The sequence below is a fragment of the Convolutriloba macropyga genome, unplaced genomic scaffold (genome assembly GCF_964194025.1).
Source record: "Convolutriloba macropyga unplaced genomic scaffold, txConMacr16.3 SCAFFOLD_637, whole genome shotgun sequence".
Taxonomy (NCBI): Eukaryota; Metazoa; Xenacoelomorpha; order Acoela; family Convolutidae; genus Convolutriloba; species Convolutriloba macropyga.
The window spans coordinates 284-24,128 of NW_027451117.1; the positions used below are offsets into that span (position 1 = coordinate 284).

General features: G+C 35.1%; 1 protein-coding gene across 1 annotated transcript in view; it reads left to right on the plus strand.

The window, feature by feature from the left end:
• Nucleotides 1-1,844: 1,844 nt before the first annotated feature.
• The window catches only part of LOC142356413 (uncharacterized), a gene marked incomplete at its 5' end in the record, with an annotated part of 36,367 nt that continues 14,366 nt past the window's right edge, over nucleotides 1,845-23,845 (plus strand). Inside the window, one exon of the mRNA XM_075408328.1 lies at nucleotides 1,845-2,009. Coding sequence (XP_075264443.1) covers nucleotides 1,845-2,009 — 165 coding nt within the window. The remainder of the gene's footprint in view (nucleotides 2,010-23,845) is intronic.

The following is a 23,845-nucleotide window of genomic DNA, read 5'->3' on the forward strand; positions in this document are numbered from 1 at the left end:
CAGTGAATCGTTGGCTACAATCTCCGAAAATCTAAGTTTAATGGCAATTTTAATTTTGCTCTCATAGAAAGTCCTGGAAAAATTTATATTCCACTTAATAATACGTGTAGTACCAGTAAAAGGTTTTGTTATGGCTAATTTTCCACCGCCAAAACTGTTTTTCAACAATGATTTGACACATGACAACGCATCTTTGTAAAAAATTTTTGATATCTAAATTTCAGGAAACTTTATAACGATATATTTTATGGCGTTTTACGATAGCTAAGGTACCATAAATTACGAGGAGTTGTATCAAACGTCAAATTATAAGACGTTAACCAGTGGATGACCACAAGGGTCAATTGTTGTAGTCTTTCTTTTCTCGGTTTATATAAATGATTTACCAGAAATTTAATTAAATGAAAGTTTTTATATTTGAAGACGACACAAACATTGTGGGCTTAGAAACCCATGATTTTGATAGACTATGTCTTAAGACTAATCCGATTAACCAAGGTCCGATCAACAATGTGTTAAGTCTGATTAACCAAGCTCTTTTAACAATTGGGTACAAACTGGTCCTCTCAAATGTGCCCCTTTTGAACAAAATGCTTCTTGGACAGACCATTTTGATTCCATGTGATTTCTGGGAGCTCAAACCACACGACTGCAATATAAGAGCCATTGGCAAAGTCTTGATTTACGATACAGAGACAGAAGCGGTGCGAAGAATTTTTTTGTTCGTGTAGCTAAGTAAAAACAATGAGCTTTCATTCACCTACAATCTTTCCTGATATACGCCTCTGGTGAATCCCAAGCATTCCAAAGAGAAATGACAAAGTTCTTTGAGGCAGAAGCAATATCTAAATTCAGATACTACTCTATCCTTCTTGACGGGATCCATTTGAAATCCTTAATCAAAATTGAACCTGCCCTAAGTTTGGCAAAACCATGATGGTGGAAACGATGTTTGGGTTGAATTCAATTTCATTATTAATATTCTCATAAAAGTGATATCGGTATTCATTCGCATAGAGAGATTTCAAGACCTTATTTTAACAAGCTGTAAATATATTTAGAGTTTCAATTATGTTTGTTATTAAAGGCCTCAACCATGTGATGATTTTTTCCTCTGAGCCATAATAAATTTGCTCATCAGTTAGATTAGAAGCCGCAATGTCCCCAAAACACGCGTTGAATATTAGATTAAAAATTAGATTAGATTTGCATATCCCAACCCTGTATAAAACACACAATGCAATTGTACAATCGACTTTTGAGAGACGGGAAACTAGGCGGGAACCTGTCGAGTGGTCTCTTTTCAAGACCATTCAACAAAATGAAGCATAACCCGACGAACTAATTGATCAGAAAAACTGACGAGTTGCTGGAGCATAAATCATGAGATCGATATGACACGGATTTTATGGAAAAATGTGAAATTGGGTTGAATTCTCCATAGATATGTTGCTAAGATCTTTAATTGTATTGACGTGCAAATCAATTGTTTTTAAGCGTTGCTTATCAGAAAGCCAAGATTATAATTTTACTAATTTTTTTAAGAAATATCAGCAAAAAAAGAATCTAAATTAAAACATTTTGTCAGGGACGTATTGTAAAAACTCAAAAAGAATACTAATCGTGTACACAGTCGATGGTAAAACAATCGATGCATCGATTGTTTTACCATCGACTGTGTACAGGATTAGTATTCTTTACAATATGCATTTACAATAATTTACGATTAATATTTACAATATGCATTTAGCAACATGTTGCTAAATGCATTTCATAAAATCAAATTGTTATTCAGCAGATTTTAACACTTTTGCAGATGTAATATAAGATTTGTTATTTTTAAGCAAATATGTGCATTACGATTCCTCGTATGACATTGGTCTAGTGAGATTGGAGACTCCGATAACTGATAGAGAGGCTGTTATTCCACTGTGCAATAGAAAACCACCTGCTGGGAGGATATTTGGATTGTGTGGAATGGGATCTACTCAACTCAAAGGAAAACACTAGTTAGTATTGCCAAACTAATCAATCACAAGTTAATTTTCTAAAATTTACAAATCCATGATCTGCAGATATTACATTAAAACAGATTTACTGTTAAAAATTAATTGTTCAAATGATTTTGTCTTTGAACAATCATGCAAAAATCCGGGCCGAGGATTTTCCCCAGAAAATAACGGTGAAGTTAGTGCAAAGAGTGTAAGAACATAAAAGTTGCAACCTTATTTCTCCGCTTAATTTAAAGGGTGAAAGACTGTAATTATGTGCAATTTTAAAAAAATAAAAGTGGATGGAGGTAGTGAGGGTTGAGCCTCACTCTTTCCTCAGGGGAACATTATACTTTCATATATTTATCATGCCAATGGGAGCACAGGATAAATATGCAACATAAAATCTTTATTTTGCGGAAAAAACGTATCAATAACATTAATATTATTGCGTTTAAAGTCTCTACATGATTGGCTCCCAAAAAAGGCTATAATAAGTTAAAATAGCTTTACAATATTAACCCTGATTTTTTTTATGATTCAAAATTTAAGATTATTACTACTTGGATTATATTTGATGAAGTCCTTCAAACATTCTATAGCTCAAACGAAAAGGCCGGTTTCAAGGTATTGTGATTTGTAGTTGACAAAGAAAAGGACGAAAATTTTTGGCGTGCTTTTTTGGTACTGCAGTATAGGAAACACTAATTTTGTGAAACCTGGAGATCTAATACATAAAAATTTGCGCAAGTAAAGGATTTCTTTATTTTTCAAAAAGGTTTTGAAATACAAATTTTTGGTTTTATAATTACAAATCCTTTGATGTGTCACGTTTTTTCTTTTGAGGCAAGACGTTTTTTGCCCAGTTTAATTGTTTTCCAGGTGCAATTACAGGATAAAGCTTTATTTCAGCCATTGGGAGAGCACTATAGTGTAAATGACTAACACCTATTACATTCATGAGTTGTTTTCTCGCATGAACTTGGAAAGAGCTCTTGATTGCATAAACAGCTCTCATTCCACACGAAAAACTCCTAAGTGCTTGATTGCTTTCTTCATTGTCTGTTGATTGCCAGACATGTGTTGGTTAAATATTTTGTGGAACTCGTGCAAGAGAACAAAGTATGTTTTGTCGGTTCAGATCTACACTTTTTCTATCAAAGTAGCAGGCTAAGGTTTCCACAGAGTCTTTATGTTTTTTGTAGTTCTGTCAAGATATCTATTGGAAGCATAACTAAATTATTATCTGCGTATTGAAAACCATTGCATTGACTATCGATGTGATTACTCAAATCACCAAATCGTTGACGTAGAAAACTAGATGTAAAGGTTCGAGCACATCTCATGTTCGAGCACATCTATCAACTGAAGAGCACTGCTTTCAAAACCCGATGAGTGCAGTTTCTGATACAGTATTTCTTGTATGATTGAGTCAGAAATTAGTCAAAATTCCGAAATAAGTTAAATCTAGTGAATTTTTTTTGTGATCAACTTTGGAGCATACAGTCTCAGTGAAAATATTAAAATGTAATGTGCTGAAACCGATCTTCTGAAACCAAATTGTATATTTGAAAATTTGAAAAAAATTTCTACAAATTTGTTTTTATTTGGTTGAAAGTCACGCTTTCCAAAATTTTGAAAATAAAGTTTTTCAACAGAGATTAGTCCTTAATTGGTTGTCATGTTTTCCTCTCATACAAATGGGGGAACAAATCCTTTTATAGGTTCGGATGTAAATGTATTAGGTCAATGAAGTAGTGGTTAACAATTTATAGTAGGATGTGGTACAAGGAATCCTGCATCAAATTTACGAGCGGGAGCCGAAATTTTGGAGGGCCAAGCGATTTTTTAGGATTAAGTGATCGAACAACAATATGTATTTCCTGCTCAGCCGAGTAAGAGAGAATTTTTTTGTCTCTCGTTTCTTTCCAAAATTTTTAAGAGTGATTTTTGCTTTTGTTTTTTCGTAAAGTGATTGCCAAATTTTGAAAATCAATTGTTAAAGAGTTTGGCTGTTTGCAAGAATTTGTGGCATAATTACCGGGAGAGTTTTTGGTTTTTTCCACAAGCTCACATCCTTTTGTTTCTAAGGTCTTTGATAGTTTTCCATTTTTTGTCCGTTTGCTGTCTTATTAAATAACTGTGCAATAAAGTTGTCTGTTAGTAGATATCACTTAGGTTTTCCTCTTCGTATATAAAAACTTTTTAGTCGGGCGCAATTAATGTTGGCTTTGTATTTGTTTCTAACAAATTCTTTAAACAATTTTTCGGGATAATGAAAAGCACTGAGCCTTTGCCAGGATAATTGCAAAGTATTTGAGAATAAATTTTCTTACCAAACTCAGAATTTTAGTGGTTTGATTTTTTGTCTTATTGTTTCACCCAGTATAGTGGGAGTCGCAAAACGATCTCTTCAAAGACAAGATTTAAAGGTGTCAAATTGCGCCCTCTCAAGCATGAACATTCGTTTTTTATTTAATCAATTATACTATTGCCTATTTTTCACGTGGATGCTAACCTGGTGGAAGACTCTACGCTGTATTTAGTTAAAATTTTATCTTGTGAAAAGTTTCCTTTGTCATGAGGATAGCTAATTTTAAAATCTCCCAACAGAAACAAATATTTCGTTTTCGCTGGCGGTTTGATCTATTGAAATAACTGCAGACTCTAGAAAAGAGCTACTGAACTTCATCTGCGGGTTATACGCTAATCTGCCACCCCTTTTAGTCTGCTTCTCAATTTTCAATTCCCGATCTGCGGAAACAAGTATATAACTCGGAATGGAACTCCCATAAAATAAAGTTGTCTTCTAATGTAAGACAGGTCTCACTGAGCCCCTAGGTAGTACTTGACTCAACGTCCTTCATAAGTTGTTTTAATGCGTTGCGGTTCTTATCTATAAAACGACAGTTTAGATTAAAAAAATTTGATGTTTGTTGAAGTGGATTTATTTAATTTTATGTTTTTTTCCGGCTGGGCTTCTCTGGTCCTGGATTCTTCCCAGTATATTTTCAATACTATAAGATTTTCCTGATTATCCAAACCGAGAATAATACATTTGGTGAATAAACAAAGTAAAAACATAAATATTCCAATCATGGAGAGAAAAACAGCAGACTTTTGCTTGAAAAAACTTGATGATGACGACTCGTTGAAAAGGAGTATGGAAATATTTGCAAATATTCATTCAGACAGTTCCCGTTTCTTCAATCTATTAGCTTTTATAGAGTCTAACTTATCATCAAAGGGATTTGACTAACATTGTCTGCTGGTACTGAGATTGGAGCATCTATCACCACAAGCTGTAGAATGGAGTACACAATTACGTCATCGGGGTTAGGAAGAGGATGAACAGTTTCTGTGTCGAAACAAGTAAATAATTCCGAATCGAAATCCCATATTTTGATGTTATCTTCCAAAGTAGGACAGGTCTCACTGAGCCCGCAGATAGTGCTTGGCCCAGTGTCCAAAATTAGTTGTTTTAATGCATTGCGTTGTTTAACAATACTACGACCGTTTTGATGACAAAACTTGACGTTGTTTGGAGTGGATTTAATTAAGTTTTTATTTTTTCCCGGCTGAGTATCTCTGGGCCTGGATTCTGAATTTATTTTGAAAATTCTTAGTATTTCCTGTTTGACCATGCCGAGAATATTATTTTTGTAAATATACAAATTAGAACCATATAAAAAAACCAATCATGGAGAAAAATCGGCAGTTTCTGTTTTTGAAGGAACTACTGCGTTCAGTTTGTTTTACATTTTGTGATAGCGGCACTAGTAGTTCTGATCTGGGAAATTGCTTTTGACAGAAATACTATAGAATAGAAAAAATGTCTTCGTTTAATAGAAAACCTGAATTAGTTTATGATAATTGTCTATCATTTTAGTTTATCATCAAATACGCGGCTTTTTCTTTAATATGGCTTTTAGTGTTGTTAGCCGCCACTTTGTTGGCGTTTAGCAATGACGGCACTGTGACTCCAGTGGTTTTATGGCCGCTGAAATTGTCACTGTTGTTTATTACTAAAGGCTGCAGATATTTTAACAGCTCTCGAAGCTAATGAAATATTACTTGCTCAATAAGGCATCAATGCAAATTGAAGCTGATTTTCTAAAAACGGCATGACAATCGTGTTGTTTGGACAGAGATTGTCATGCCAATGTACATTGTTGTTGCTGTCTTGCAAATTCAAAATGAGTTGGTTGGAAAGAAACACAGTTAATAACAGTTTGATCATCATAAAACGCCAATAGAAAAAAAGCAACGGTGGCAAAAAGGTACCATGTCCTTGACGTATCAATAAACTCTTCTAATCTGACTAAAACTGGAAAAATACTAAAACAGAAAGTTTTCTTTTAAGCTCGTGGTCTTATTATTTTTCTCGATTTTTTTTTGAAGGCGTACATTGAATGAAGTCGTCTAATGTAGCTGTGAAAAAACTAATTTGATTGAAAAATTGCATTAAATTTTGAAATTATTCCCAAGCATCATAGTCGCATAGCAACTAATTAAAAATAATTAAGTTTTACGCAACAGAAAAGATGAATTCTTGTCTTACTCGCTTTGAAAAAAACTAAAAGCGATAAATTGAATCGAATGAAAACAGTCATTTGCACATAAAAAAAATCAACCGGCTTTAAAAATCGAACATGCAACTACGGAACATTGCGTTTGTCAAATTGAGAAGATGTATTGAAGCATCTAACGGTAATAATAAACACTCAAAAAATTATAGCATGTTATTATATCTCAACAAACAAGGAGGCTGAGTATGTGCATTTGCATATAAAATCCGACCCATTCAATTTAAATTTAAGCATATTTTTATGCCAAATGATACACAGAAATATTTCTAAAAAATCAAGTGTTGTTCGAAATTAATGTATAATTTTAATGTTTAGGTTTGAAATGTTACAAAGACCAACATATAACTGAGTTCTCATCATGTTACAAAGACGAACAAATAAATGAAATGTTACAAAGACGAATAAATAAATGAACATAGAACTAACGTCTCATCTGATAGCTGATGATGCCTGCCATTATTAAAGCCACAAAAAAGTCAAACAACAAGTCATAAAAACATTAATTACGGTCAATTACAATATCTATTTTCAGAAAAAAGTCTGAAACAATGTCAAGATAGATCCAGGTCAGGTGGAACATATATTCACAAATCGACTTTTGCTTCATTTCAAGGAGATGGATTTTCGTAATGAGACTTTTTATCAAGTCAACACAGACTAGAGTAAAAATCGACAAAATCTAGCAGCTTTTGGTTTTTATCTAGAAATGATAGATACATTCTTAAGTAACTCCAATGTAGCAATTGGGACCGGTAAATCATTAGACATTAAATCAAATATTGCCAATTTGAAGAGTTGTTGAGTCCTGTCACTGATGAGGCTCGGAGACAAAATAAAGGAAAATTTGGTTAACAAAACAAATGATAATTACAATCAAAATTAATATGTGTTTTTACAAACACTTAATAGTAGTATAAGTAAATGACTAGTAGTAGTACTGGGGGGGGGGGGGGTCACGCACTGTAAAAAACCGACCCCCTCAATTTTGGCCGAAAACACAAATTTTCGAAAAATTTTAGAATTGATCCCCCCATCCAAGGGAGGGTATGGTATTAATATTCATATTAGAGATTTTTTTTTCGGCTTTTTGACTTTCGGTACTCCGAACATTTAGCTGTATACTGTTCTCCGCTTGAACTCGTTTAACTGTTTGTTCTTTTTGTTTACATCCCTTTGCAACCTCGTCTAGCCAATGTTTATAACTAAGCTGAATAAATTGGGTAATTTCGTTCTCCGCTTGAACTCATTTAATTATTGTTCTATTTATTTAGTTACAGCGGTTTACAATCTAGCCACTGTTTATAAGCTTTATTGTTTTGGACTAACAATGACGAAGCCCGTTCTATTTATTCTGTTAAGAGTTTTAAAACTACCTGGTCATAAGTTTCGATGTTGTCTAATTTTACCGAGAACAGTATAAGGGACTCCCATAGTTCAAAAGTTTGTTACTTCCCGTATTGTTTAGGTACTAATCATCGACTTCGGTAAATTCAGACAACCATATCAACAGAGAACCGGCGTACATTTTTCAAATACCTTTGAGTTTGGTCTAGACAACTGAGATACAATTCTTGTTTAATCTTTTTTCTCACACTTCATCGCATAACATTCCAAAGTGAAAGAAACCAAATTTTGATTCTTTATTTTGGCTTATCATCAGCAAATTGACAAGGGTGACAAAAATTTGGCAAACCTATTTTCTTGAATTTTATATTTTTGAGCCTTTTGAATTGTATCAAACATAAATAGTGATCGAACAATGGTTTGAAGTGTTCCTAAAACCTTTTGCAAGGTCAATGTTTTTGAATAGCTAGGATCTTGAAGTTTGCCAAATTTTTAAAATAGTCAAACTCAGAAATGGAACATTGTCAAAACACTGGCTTCATTGATCTCAATCCCTGCAGTTGTTCCAACTGTTTACCTTCAACACACTCCAATAGAGACAGAGTCCCGGACGAGCATGACGAGTCAGAGGTGGTGCTTCTGGTTGTCCTATCTGATGATGAAGGAGATCTTGACGAGCAACAGGAACCAATATTGGTTACAGAAATTGTTGAAAATCTCGACTCTAATTTGATCATGACTGACAACTCCCAACAAGACACGACAAACAATGACCAGGAAAACATAGACTGTGATTATACACGGCCTACGATCGACAACCAGAGCGAACCAAGAGCAATATTAGCGCAAGTATCGCAACCTCGGTTCCGTTTGAAGAAAAATAGAAAAAAGACTCAAAGAACTCAAAGACCCAGGGTTGTGAAAACCTTTGCAAAAAATCTTATGAGGCGATGTTTCAAATTAAAAAAAAAATTGGTACGAGTATTTTGAACTTTAGGTAAAGCTAATAAAGATAATTCTGCTGAACAGTTCCAGAGAAACTGAGTTGTAATTTTTGACAATAGACAGCTTACATTTTTTACCAATGAGTTGGCAAGCAGAAAAAAATTTTCCTCAAGCGGTATTTAATCAAGTTTTGACTTTCAATAATGAAGGTAACAATTAACAATAACTTGTGTATTGGATCCTAAGCTACCTAGTGGATACCTAAGCGAGTTTTAACTTGTACATATCAAGGGTATTGGTGAAAAATAACATGTGTATTGGATCCTAAGATACCTAGTGGATACCTAAGCGAGTATTAACTTGTACATATCAATGGTACTGGTGAAAAATAACTTGTGTATTGGATCCTAAGCTACCTAGTGGTTACCCAAGCGAGTTTTAATTTGTACATATCAAGGACATTGATGAAAAATAACTTGTGTATTGGATCCTAAGCTACCTGCTGGTTACCTAAGCGAGTTTTAACTTGTACATATCAAGGGTATTGGTGAAAAATAACTTGTGTATTGGATCCTAAGCTATCCGTTGGTTACCTAAGCGAGTTTTAACTTGCACATATCAAGGGTATTGGTGAAAAATAACTTGTGTATTGGATCCTAAGCTATCCGCTGGTTACCTAAGCGAGTTTTAACTTGTACATATCAAGGGTATTGGTGAAAAATAACTTGTGTATTGGATCCTAAGCTACCTAGTGGATACCTAGGCGAGTTTTAACTTGAACATATCAAGGGTATTGGTGAAAAATAACTTATGTATTGGATCCTAAGCTATCCGCTGGTTACCTAAGCGAGTTTTAACTTGCACATATCAAGGGTATTGGTGAAAAATAACTTGTGTATTGGATCCTAAGCTATCCGCTGGTTACCTAAGCGAGTTTTAACTTGTACATATCAAGGGTATTGGTGAAAAATAACTTGTGTATTGGATCCTAAGCTAACTAGTGGATACCTAAGCGAGTTTTAACTTGTACATATCAATGGTTTTGGTGAAAAACAACTTGTGTATTGGATCCTAAGCTACCTAGTGGATACCTAAGCGAGTTTTAACTTGTACATATCAAGGGTATTGATGAAAAATTACTTGTGTTTTGGATCCTAAGCTACCTAGTGGATACCTAAGCGAGTTTTAACTTGTACATATCAAGGGTATTGGTGACATTTTTGTGGCCGAACAAAGTAATGTGGAGAGCAAAAGGGAGTGCAAAGCGGAGAGCAAGGTGGAGAGCATTGAGGTGAGCAAGTTGGAAACGGACTGCAGAAAAAGAATAATTCAGTTAGTCCTTTTAAGTTTCACATCTTTTTGTCCAGTTTTTTTTGGGTTTTTTTTATTTCAAAACTCTCCTCTTTGTCCTCATGGCATTTTAATTCATCACCAATTTCTGATGTTGCTCACCTTTATATTTTTGTTTGTTGATAAATTCTATATATATTGGGAATTAATTTTAATATCTTGTCTGGAGTACCAAGTCTTGAGATAAACAGTCTGAAGAGTAGCAGGAACTGTACTCGCTTGACGCCAGTAAACTCCTTGCCTTCTTAAGTTGGCAACCCCAATGATTGAGAAGCGGACCTTGCTGGTTTAGAGAAACCCCATTGCGAAAATTAGACAGCACCAATTCACAAAGTTTTAACACGCACCACCTTTCACAAACACTCACTGAGTTCATTTAGACGCTTAGATCAGTTGTAGGGTAGATTATGTTAGATTGCTACAATCGACACAGATGATCTACGGAGGTAACTATGAACATGTTCCTAATTTTTTCGAGACAAAGAGGAATTGTTGTTTGGCAAAAAACATCAGCTACTTTTTTCATTTCCATCTGATAGCGCGGAAGCTTTTTAAGCGCTTATACTATGGATTGAAGGCACTGAGGATAAAAATGACTTAGATATAAATTGATCAACTGCTTATATGAGAGCTTTTAAAAGACTTATACTATGGATTGAAGGTACTGAGGATGAAAATGACTTAGATATAAATTGATCAACTGCTTATATGGGAGCTTTTAAAAGACTTATACTATGGATTGAAGGTACTGAGGATGAAAATGACTTTGATATAAATTGATCAACTGCTTATATGAGAGCTCTTAAAAGACTTATACTATGGATTGAAGGTACTGAGGGTGAAAATGACTTAGATATAAATTGATCAACTGCTTATATGAGAGCTTTTAAAAGACTTATACTATGGATTGAAGGTACTGAGGACAAAAATGACTTAGTTAATAATTGATCAACTGTTTATGTGGGAGCTTTTAAAAGACATATACTATGGATTGAAGGTACTGAGGATAAAAATGACTTAGATATATATTGATCAACTGCTTATATGCGAGCTCTTAAAAGACTTATACTATGGATTGAAGGTACTGAGGATGAAAATGACTTAGATATAAATTGATCAACTGCTTATATGAGAGCTTTTAAAAGACTTATACTATGGATTGAAGGTACTGAGGATGAAAATGACTTAGATATAAATTGATCAACTGCTTATATGAGAGCTTTTAAAAGACTTATACTATGGATTGAATGTACTGAGGACAAAAATGACTTAGTTAATAATTGATCAACTGCTTATGTGGGAGCTTTTAAAAGACATATACTATGGATTGAAGGTACTGAGGATAAAAATGACTTAGATATATATTAATCAACTGCTTATATGCGAGCTCTTAAAAGACTTATACTATGGATTGAAGGTACTGAGGATGAAAATGACTTAGATATAAATTGATCAACTGCTTATATGAGAGCTTTTAAAAGACTTATACTATGGATTGAAGGTACTGAGGATGAAAATGACTTAGATATAAATTGATCAACTGCTTATATGAGAGCTTTTAAAAGACTTATACTATGGATTGAATGTACTGAGGACAAAAATGACTTAGTTAATAATTGATCAACTGCTTATGTGGGAGCTTTTAAAAGACATATACTATGGATTGAAGGTACTGAGGATAAAAATGACTTAGATATATATTGATCAACTGCTTATATGCGAGCTTTTAAAAAACATATACTATGGATTGAAGGTACTGAGGATAAAAATGACTTAGATATAAATTGATCAACTGCTTAAATGGGAGCTTTTAAAAGACTTATACTATGGTTGAAGGTACCGAGGATGAAAATGACTTAGTTATCAATTGATCAACTGCTTATATGGGAGCTTTTAAAAGACTTATACTATGGATTGAAGGTACCGAGGATGAAAATGACTTAGATATAAATTGATCAACTGCTTATATGAGAGCTTTTAAAAGACTTATACTATGGATTGAAGGTACTGAGGATGAAAATGACTTAGATATAATTTGATCAACTACTTATATGGGAGCTTTTCAAAGACTTATACTATGGATTGAAGGTACTGAGGATGAAAATGACCTTGATATAAATTGATCAACTGCTTATATGAGAGCTTTTAAAAGACTTATACTATGGATTGAAGGTAACGAGGATGAAAATGACTTAGATATAAATTGATCAACTGCTTATATGAGAGCTTTTAAAAGACTTATACTATGGATTGAAGGTACTGAGGATGAAAATGACTTAGATATAAATTGATCAACTGCTTATATGGGAGCTTTTAAAAGAATTATACTATGGATTGAAGGTACTGAGGATGAAAATGACTTAGATATTAATTGATCAACTGCTTATATGGGAGCTTTTAATAGACCTATACTATGGATTGAAGGTACCGAGGATGAAAATGACTTAGATATAAATTGATCAACTGCTTATATGAGAGCTTTTAAAAGACTTATACTATGGATTGAAGGTACTGAGGATGAAAATGACTTAGATATAAATTGATCAACTGCTTATATGAGAGCTTTTAAAAGACTTATACTATGGATTGAAGGTACTGAGGATGAAAATGACTTAGATATAAATTGATCAACTGCTTATATGAGAGCTTTTAAAAGACTTATACTATGGATTGAAGGTACTGAGGATGAAAATGACTTAGATATAAATTGATCAACTGCTTATATGAGAGCTTTTAAAAGACTTATACTATGGATTGAAGGTACTGAGGATGAAAATGACTTAGATATAAATTGATCAACTGCTTATATGGGAGCTTTTAAAAGACTTATACTATGGATTGAATGTACCGAGGATGAAAATGACTTAGATATAAATTGATCAACTGCTTATATGAGAGCTTTTAAAAGACTTATACTATGGATTGAAGGTACTGAGTATAAAAATGACTTAGTTATTAATTGATCAACCGCTTATATGGGAGCTTTTAAAAGACTTATACTATGGATTGAAGGTACTGAGGACAAAAATGACTTAGTTAATAATTGATCAACTGCTTATATGGGAGCTTTTAAAAGACTTATACTATGGATTGAAGGTACTGAGGATGAAAATGACTTAGATTTAAATTGATCAACTGCTTATATGGGAGCTTTTAAAAGACTTATACTATGGATTGAAGGTACTGAGGATGAAAATGACTTAGATATAAATTGATCAACTGCTTATATGAGAGCTTTTAAAAGACTTATACTATGGATTGAAGGTACTGAGGATGAAAATGACTTAGATATAAATTGATCAACTGCTTATATGAGAGCTTTTAAAAGACTTATACTATGGATTGAAGGTACTGAGGATGAAAATGACTTGGATATAAATTGATCAACTGCTTATATGAGAGCTTTTAAAAGACTTATACTATGGATTGAAGGTACTGAGGATGAAAATGACATAGATATAAATTGATCAACTGCTTATATGGGAGCTTTTAAAAGACTTATACAATGGATTGAATGTACTGAGGATGAAAATGACTGAGATATAAATTGATCAACTGCTTATATGAGAGCTTTTAAAAGACTTATACTATGGATTGAAGGTACTGAGGATGAAAATGACTTAGATATAAATTGATCAACTGCTTATATGGGAGCTTTTAAAAGACTTATACTATGGATTGAAGGTACCGAGGATGAAAATGACTTAGATATAAATTGATCAACTGCTTATATGAGAGCTTTTAAATGACTTATACTATGGATTGAAGGTACTGAGGATAAAAATGACTTAGTTATTAATTGATCAACTGCTTATATGAGAGCTTTTAAAAGACTTATACTATGGATTGAAGGTACTGAGGACAAAAATGACTTAGTTAATAATTGATCAACTGCTTATATGGGAGCTTTTAAAAGACTTATACTATGGATTGAAGGTACTGAGGATGAAAATGACTTAGATATAAATTGATCAACTGCTTATATGGGAGCTTTTAAAAGACTTATACTATGGATTGAAGGTACTGAGGATGAAAATATCTTAGATATAAATTGATCAACTGCTTATATGAGAGCTTTTAAAAGACTTATACTATGGATTGAAGGTACTGAGGATGAAAATGACTTAGATATAAATTGATCAACTGCTTATATGAGAGCTTTTAAAAGACTTATACTATGGATTGAAGGTACTGAGGATGAAAATGACTTAGATATAAATTGATCAACTGCTTATATGAGAGCTTTTAAAAGACTTATACTATGGATTGAAGGTACTGAGGATGAAAATGACATAGATATAAATTGATCAACTGCTTATATGGGAGCTTTTAAAAGACTTATACTATGGATTGAAGGTACTGAGGATGAAAATGACTTAGATATAAATTGATCAACTGCTTATATGAGAGCCTTTAAAAGACTTATACTATGGATTGAAGGTACTGAGGATGAAAATGACTTAGATATAAATTGATCAACTGCTTATATGAGAGCTTTTAAAAGACTTATACTATGGATTGAAGGTACTGAGGACAAAAATGACTTAGTTAATAATTGATCAACTGCTTATGTGGGAGCTTTTAAAAGACATTTACTATGGATTGAAGGTGCTGAGGATAAAAATGACTTAGATATATATTGATCAACTGCTTATATGCGAGCTTTTAAAAAACATATAATATGGATTGAAGGTACTGAGGATAAAAATGAATTAGATATAAATTGATCAACTGCTTATGTGGGAGCTTTTAAAAGACTTATACTATGGATTGAAGGTACCGAGGACAAAAAAGACCTAGATATAAGTTGATCAACTGCTTATATGGAAGCTTTTAAAAGACTTATACTATGGATTGAAGGTACTGAGGATAAAAAAGACTTAGATATAAATTGATCAACTGCTTATATGGGAGCTTTTAAAAGACTTATATTATGGATTGAAGGTACTGAGGATGAAAATGACTTAGATATAAATTGATCAACTGCTGATATGGGAGCTTTTAAAAGACTTATTCTGTGGATTGAAGGTACTGAGGATGAAAATGACTTAGATATAAATTGATCAACTGCTTATATGAGAGCTTTTAAAAGACTTATACTATGGATTGAAGGTACTGAGGACAAAAATGACTTAGTTAATAATTGATCAACTGCTTATGTGGGAGCTTTTAAAAGACATTTACTATGGATTGAAGGTACTGAGGATAAAAATGACTTAGATATATATTGATCAACTGCTTATATGCGAGCTTTTAAAAAACATATACTATGGATTGAAGGTACTGAGGATAAAAATGACTTAGATATAAATTGATCAACTGCTTATGTGGGAGCTTTTAAAAGACTTATACTATGGATTGAAGGTACCGAGGACAAAAAAGACCTGGACATAAGTTGATCAACTGCTTATATGGAAGCTTTTAAAAGACTTATACTATGGATTGAAGGTACTGAGGATAAAAAAGACTTAGATATAAATTGATCAACTGCTTATATGGGAGATTTAAAAGACTTATACTATGGATTGAAGGTACTGAGAACAAAAAAGTCTTAGATATAAATTGATCAACTGCTTATATGGAAGCTTTTAAAAGAGTTATACTATGGATTGAAGTTACTGAGGATAAAAAAGACTTAGATATAAATTGATCAACTGCTTATATGGGAGCTTTTAAAAGACTTATACTATGGACTGAAGGTACTGAGGATGAAAATGACCTTGTTATTAATTGATCAACTGCTTATATGGGAGCTTTTAAAAGACTTATACTATGGATTGAAGGTACTGAGGATGAAAAAGACTTAGATATAAATTGATCAACTGCTTATATGGGGGCTTTTAAAAGACTTATACTACGGATTGAAGGTACTGAGGATGAAAATGACTTTGCTATAAATTGATCAACTGCTTATATGAGAGCTTTTAAAAGACTTATACTATGGATTGAAGGTACTGAGGATGAAAAAGACTTAGATATAAATTGATCAACTGCTTATATGGGGGCTTTTAAAAGACTTAAACTATGGATTAAAGGTACTGAGAACAACAAAGACTTAGATATAAATTGATCAACTGCATATATGAGAGCTTTTAAAAGACTTATACTATGGATTGAGGGTACTGAGGATGAAAATGACTTAGATTTAAATTGATCAACTGCTTATATGAGAGCTTTTAAAAGACTTATACTATGGATTGAAGGTACTGAGGACAAAAATGACTTAGTTATTAATTGATCAACTGCTTCTATGTGATTTTTAAAAAGACTTATACTATGGATTGAAGGTACTGAGGATAAAAAAGACTTAGATATAAATTGATCACCTGCTTATATGGGAGCTTTTAAAAGACCTATACTATGGATTGAAGGTACTGAGGACAAAATTGGCTTAGATATAAATTGATCAACTGCTTATATGGGAGCTTTTAAAAGACTTATACTATGGATTGAAGGTACTGAGGACCAAAATGACTTAGATATAAATTGATCAACTGCTTATATGGGAGCTTTTAAAAGACTTATACTATGGATTGAAGGTACTGAGGATAAAAATGACTTAGATATCAATTGATCAACTTCTTCTGTGATTTTTTAAAAGACTTATACTATGGATTGAAGGTACTGAGGATGAGAATGACTCAGATATAAATTGATCAACTGCTTATATAGGAGCTTTTAAAAGACTTATACTATGGATTGAAGGTACTGAGGATAAAAATGACTTAGTTATTAATTGATCAACTGCTTATATGGTAGCGTTTAAAAGACTTATACTATGAATTGAAGGTACTGAGGACAAAGACTTAGTTATTAATTGATCAACTGCTTATATGGGAGCTTTTAAAAGACTTATACTATGGATTGAAGGTACTGAGGTTGAGAATGACTTAGATATAATTTGATCAACTGCTTATATGGGAGCTTTTAAAAGACTTATGCTATGGATTGAAGGTACTGAGGATGAAAATGACTTAGATATAAACTGAAACTGCCTATGCGGGACCTTTAAAAGACTTATGCAGTACAATTTTTCTGTAACTCGAGTTGAAAAGATTTTTTTTCTTCCATCAAACGGGGAAAGCAAAACACAAGTCACAAAAACTAAAGCAGAGTTTTTTCACAGAATTTAATTGTCGTCAATATCAGAGTCAATTTGTACTACTCTCCATTTCTTTATTCTATCTACATTGATAGATTCTTTGTCTGATATCAGCTCCAGCGTTCGTTTTGCGCACTTTTTCATACTTTTTGAGGGTCCGGGATGGTTGATGGGTTGCTCTTCTGTTGAAGAGTTAGTAGAAACATGAATGGGGGATACGGGTCTTGAGTCTAGAAGACTAGGCGACGAACCTGATTCAGCAGCCTGATCGTCTATAAAGGAACATCTTTCAATTTCGTCCTCAATCACTTGTTGAGTCAGATTTGCAAAATCTGCAATGTCCGCTTCAAGCTCATCGTCACTGTAAACACGCTGGTTGAGACCGGGATCAGGCGGAGACCAGACTTCTGCTGACATTTGAGGACCTGTGTATTGAGTTGGTAGTTGACTCTCTGGCGTTTATGACTCAACGTGTACTACAGTTTCTTCCTCGTCACTCGAACCCCAATCTGGATCCTGTACTACGTTACGCATGAACATTTTCGCAGAGCGTGGTGGCCAAATGGTAGAGTTGTGATCTTGTCGTTTAAAATATACCGCTTGTCATCGTATCCCGAGAGTGACTTCTTGTTGCACACAACTGTCATTAGTTGGTAATTGCTCGACGCAATTCTGGTGTTGATAAGTCGAACAGTTTCTCCTCCTGTGGGAACCTGTTTGTATAATTCATGTGTCATCATGCGCCTGGCGTCTTGAGTCACACCTTTCGCCGACTGCTTTGCAAGACCTAAAATAGAAGTTCATGCATTCTAGTTTTTGTTTTTCACTTTTTTTCTTTCGTTTTGTCTTGGAAATCTAATCCTAGGTCTTTTTCTTACTTTTTATCCGGTTTTTTTTACTCATTCTACTTTTTGTTGTTTTCTTGGCTTTTTTCAGGTTTTGAGAAAAAAGTTGACTAACCATCTGCCAGTTTGATGGAATACAGCTTTGGCTTCAACCCCACAAACTCAGAAATCATCTTGCCTCCCATCTCATCTTTAAATTTTAGTGTCACCCTTGCGTTGCTTTGATCGTACATCTCGTGATTAGTTGGAAAGTTTGAGAAATCGAAAAGGTCCTTCACTGTGGTCTTCCGCTTCAAGTCTGCGAAGAAGTCGTTTGAGAAAATTTCATAAACAAAAGAGTCCGTGTCCTAGTACTGTAGTTTACAATTGAAGTGTTTCTTCATTGTATTGTAGTGGAAGTCGTACATGAATTTCTTCGAAAGATCTGAGATGCAAGCACCTACGATAGTTGGTTTGTCCCCCTCTATTTCTGTCTGATTCAAGCTTATCGTTGCCAAGTTCTCATCAATGATTTTGAACGACTTCATCTGTGGAGCGCTGGCCCATTTCAGTGTCTCTTCTTCACTTCGAGCCAGTTTTACTTTTATGCGATTGCGTTTCCCCTCACACGTTTTCCCAAATGCGCTGTTCATTAGTTTATAGAAGTTCTCCTCGAACTTGTTCTTGGCTTGCTTTCGCTTCTGAGTGTTCAACTTTACATATGGCACTAGCCATTTCGACTGGTTAAAAGCGAGTGATCGATGTAGTTTTTCAACTTTCAACCCCAACTGTACGTAGAGCTTCAATGTTTGATAGTGCAAAATGTAGTTCTTTTTGGGGAACAAGGTCTGGATCAATTTGTTACTCGAAGGCGGCGCATTCATCAATATATCATTCAAAGGCTCCTCCTGATAGTCACCCAACCAGCATGCGTCAACTTTCTGTTTTGTTGGGGCCAAGGGAAAATCTGAATGAAGATCATGAAGTTCATCTGGGTACAACAAATCCACTTCTAATACGTAGCCAATGTCGCTATCGTCAGGTGTCTCCAACACGCTTTGGATTAACGCTTTTTTAATTTCAGGATCCCAGTTTCCGTCAGTGTACTCAAAATTGTTCAATGGCAATGGAAACTTTTCCATTATGCCCCCATACAAATTGTTTGCATCAATCATTACTATGAAGGTTGAGGGTGCTTTGGGGTTGAAGTTTGGTAAATATTTGTTGTTCGCAACCGCCAACCGCTTGTTGTATATCGAGCTTACGCCACCACGAATCAATCCTTCTACCATATCCAATCGTTCTCTCTCTTTTAGGAGTCTCAAAGGCGCTTTAGATAACTTTAGCATAGCATCACCAGAGAGATTGGAAGCGGTATAGTACCGACAGCAATCCAGTCCGTATGTTTCGTAACACACCTTGCGGAAGCAGAGCATAACTGCAGCCAGAAGAAACACATCAGTTTTGAGATACAAAATATAGTAATCTTCAATCGTTTCACATTGAAACTTCTCAAAAACTTCTAGCACATGTTTGTACTCGTCTTCAGTAACGCTCACTTGATACTGTTGGAGACTATTCATCCACTTTTCTCGTGGTGGGAGTGCGGTCTCTTTCAGCTTATTGAAATTATCGATGTAACAATAGGGGAAAAATCCTTTCCGTTTCAACATTTGCACTGAACTTTCTGGCCAATCCTTGAAGTGATGTTCTAGCAAAGTGAACTGATCAGAGGGTAAGTTTTGTGCTAGAGAATACAATGACAATGCCATGAAACGAAATGAGTCTGGTAGCCTGATATACTCATACACCGGTTTGATTACTCCATTCTTGTCCTGACGGCTGTAGACTAGAACCCCAATTTCCAGAGCTATATATTTCTCATCTGTATTTGGAACAATTGATACAGTCTTTCGCATGCTGCTACCCTGGAGAGCGAGAATTACATGGTGAAGATCGTAGTTTGAGAGATTGTGTGCAAATAGCGGAGTATAGTTGAGAAACCTCCTGTTGATGTTACAAGTGTTATGCGCCCATCCGAGGAATTCTCCAGTGAAGTGACAATGATCTAGAACTGTCGGGTTATTGAAACTTTGTTCCAATGGTTCTTCACATATCCAACAATTGGCAGCATCTTCTTTCGCGATCAGAGGCTGGCCAGAGAATATTTAAGTTGTTGTTTAACGCTGTAAACTCGTTTTGCTATGCTTTCTAAAGACTGAACAAATTGTTCCATGACCTTTGGACCTGTCAAACATTCGAAATGAAACGGTTCAGTTTGGTTCTGAGCAACAAGCAACATTGCATAGCTGCACGGTTTATGTATTTCTATTGTTCTTGTTTCTGATTTGGTTGGGTTGTTTTGACATCCTGAGACAGGTTCAATTATAGACTCCAAGTCAAAAAAGCCACCAAATGGAGCAAACCAACGGGACTGAAACTTTTTGTAGACAAACGTTGTGTTTTTTGGCATTCGCACGATTGCTGGTTTGTTTTTCCCGCAAAGTTCTAAAAGTTTTTCATATCGTTCTTTTGAGGTGCACACATGAAAACAGTTTCTACAAATATGATTATCTGTTCTAACTACTCGTTCCTTGACTTTATGAATAAGAGATCGCAAGTTTCTGATTAAATCGTAGTGATGCATTTGACCGTCGCTAAGAAGAAGAAGGTCCATGTTGAATTCACAGTTCTGTTTTTTGGAAACTCGGAATGATATCAGTCCGTTTTCAGCGTAGCTAAAGTGTTCAACCTTATTTTTTGGTTTTTTATCTTTTTTTCCTCATTTGCTTTTGTGCCATAATCTTCTTTTTAGTTTTAAAGTTTTTCGAAAAGAAAGATTTTTAACTTACCGAAATACGTTGACGCAAACCTTGTTTAATTCTTCAAAGCGAGTCATCTGGTGGAAGCCCATAGGCATGTCAAACACCATCTGCTTGTTTTGCAAGCGGGTTGTCTGGTCCATATGATACAGGGCTGGTCATTCTGCGTGAAGGTGCACCAGGAGGAAGAAGTCGAGGGCCAAACTTCAAATGGTAGGCGGCAGCATAGCAATACAGAAAACAATTCTCGTCTTCTCGGCTTCTGATAATCAGTAGAGAGCATGTGCGCGCTAGTTTGCCTGGAAGTGCTAAATATGAAGATGCCCTTATCGGTTTAGCTTTTGCTAATCGGATTTCAATGTTGACAATTTGGTTGAGAGTCCCACCGCTACCATGGGAAGCAAAATTGTTGAGCGCTAGGAGCATCTGTTCTACCATTGCATGGAAGGTTTTATCTGCAAGACCACCGAAATCTACTCGTTCCATTTTTGATGCAACATGAATCGAAATTCTATCGGGCTGGCTTGATGATTGATCATCATCGGTTTTCATGGGTTTGACGAGATCGACAACTGAGTTGAACTGAACTTTTTGTGAGTGTTGCTGAACACTAAGGTTAACAATGTTTTCAATCTCTCGGCGTTTTAGCTGCATAACGCGTAATAGATCAACGTCTCTTGACCCGACGGTAATCTCATAGACTTTAAGTGTATCGCCGAAAGCGCGTTCGCTTGCTATGATGCCTGAGTCCTGTAGGTTGTTTACGTCTACACTCCAAGCTGGTAGACCGTGGAAAGTGTTCATGTGCTCAAGATAATCAGCGTCACGTGGAAAACATTTTTGACAAAATATGCAGTATCGTTGACTGGTCGCCGCATGCTGCACAGTCATGGGTCCTGTTAGCTCATACAGGCTTCTCGTGGTGAAACCACATTCAGTGCACTCGAATGAGTTTGCTTGAGGATAGATCTTATGCACTTCTTTCCGATGTCGACGAACGCGTCTTCCATTTGCCAGTAGTTTATGACAAATTTCGCACTTGGCTTGCCCCATCCCACAAAATTGAATGTTGCTGTAAGAGAGTAACGGTTAAAGGAACGATTAATTAAAAAGTTTAGTAGTGACAAAAATGTATCAAGTTTGAATCAACTGAACGCAAAGTGTAAGGCAAAAAGCAATGAGTAATTTTTCAGTCCGAGGAACCCCGCTTTCAATAAGTTGATTGGCCAATCGGATGCAAGCAAGCTGTCTCCTATTTTGTTTTTGTCGAGGGGCCATCGCGTTACAGTGACGCAATCCAACCTGGTAGCGTTACTTTTTGTTTACAAAGCGCACTCGGGTCCAGACAAAACTCTGAAGAATTTGTTTACAAGCCATCAACACAAGTCTGAAGAACTTGAATTTGTTTACAAGAGATCAACGTTTTTGTGATAGTCGAACGATTTAGATTGTTTTTCCAGGGGAGGGCGAATTTAGTTCTTTATAAAGGTGAATTTTTGGTTGGTGAGTCATTGACCTAACTAAAAAAGAAAGCGTGTATAATTGTTTAATTCATATCTTTTATAAAAGACAACAGCTGAATTTCATTTATATCGGGAATGAATGGAAAGTTATCATTGAGAACAAAATGCGCTATATAAATGCAATAAAGTCCACACATTTGAGAGTCTGCACTTTGTAGGGGTTTATTTGTGTCACGTCTGTCTTCCATGAGGTCCACTATTATGCTATCAGTTGTACTTTGTCGAAATCGGTCTGTTATGTGTTTATATGAATAGAGAGGTAATGCCAGCGGGTCGGCAAAGTATGTTATTGGGTAGGCATATCTCTTTGCAAGCACAATCCAATGAGATCAAGGTGAAGAGACTGGTGAAGCGTTAACGATAGCAAATGAGTTGGTTGGCATGTGCAAGGGGAAATTGTCAGCTGCATAAACACCGCTGAATTTAAACATCAAATGACCGGATTGTAGAGTCAATTTGAATATTCTGTCTTCATCCATTAGATTATAGGAAGAGCGTTTTTGGAAACGTTTCTCGAAGAATCGATATAAACTGTCGAACATTTCTCCCCGAGAAATAAAATTTCAATGTTGCGGGGCAACGCTGCACCAAACTTGAGTTCCACAGATAATGAAGAGTTGGTTAACTCGGGATGAATAAAATCATGCGTGGCTTCTTGAGTGCTGGTGAGATCAAACACCATAAAGTAATGGTTAGGAAAATCAGATAGAGATATCCCGTGACCATTTTCTACATAAGCTAGTGCAGCCATTGAGTTGTAGTATAGTCGTTTATTATCAGTTGTTGACATTGGTGTACCAGTTGTGGCGAACCCATTACGGTAAATTATTATCTCATTCAAATCAAACTTCCGGCATGAATGTGGATTGAGCGTATTAGTACCGATGAACGCATCGCTGCGGCACATGGCAACTATTAGTCTACGAATAGGTTCTTTTGTGAAAACATCCTCCTGCTTCCAGCTCTGTTGCCCAGCTGTTGCTAGAAAAGCTTTCGAAATAACTTCATTATAGCGGTACATTGCAGGTGTCTTGAGAAGTGTTTTCTCGATTGCACCAAGCACGATATCGGAGACTGTCATTTTTCGCACGAACAAATTTGCTTCATCGATTTTGATTTTAAAGTGTTTAGCCCCGTCTTCACTCACAATCGCAAAGTCATCCTGTGATCGTCGGAAAGAAATTCGCAGCGTTACTCCACTCGTTAGATGCTTCTCGCATGAAAAGAAATCGGTAGCTATTTTTCCATACAGTGTGAGCTGAGCAGATCTTCTCACAGTTTCTTGTCGAGCTGTGATTGTAGCGGCTGGGACGCCTGTTGGGTCTGCTTCATAATAATATCCTTGACGTTTCAGC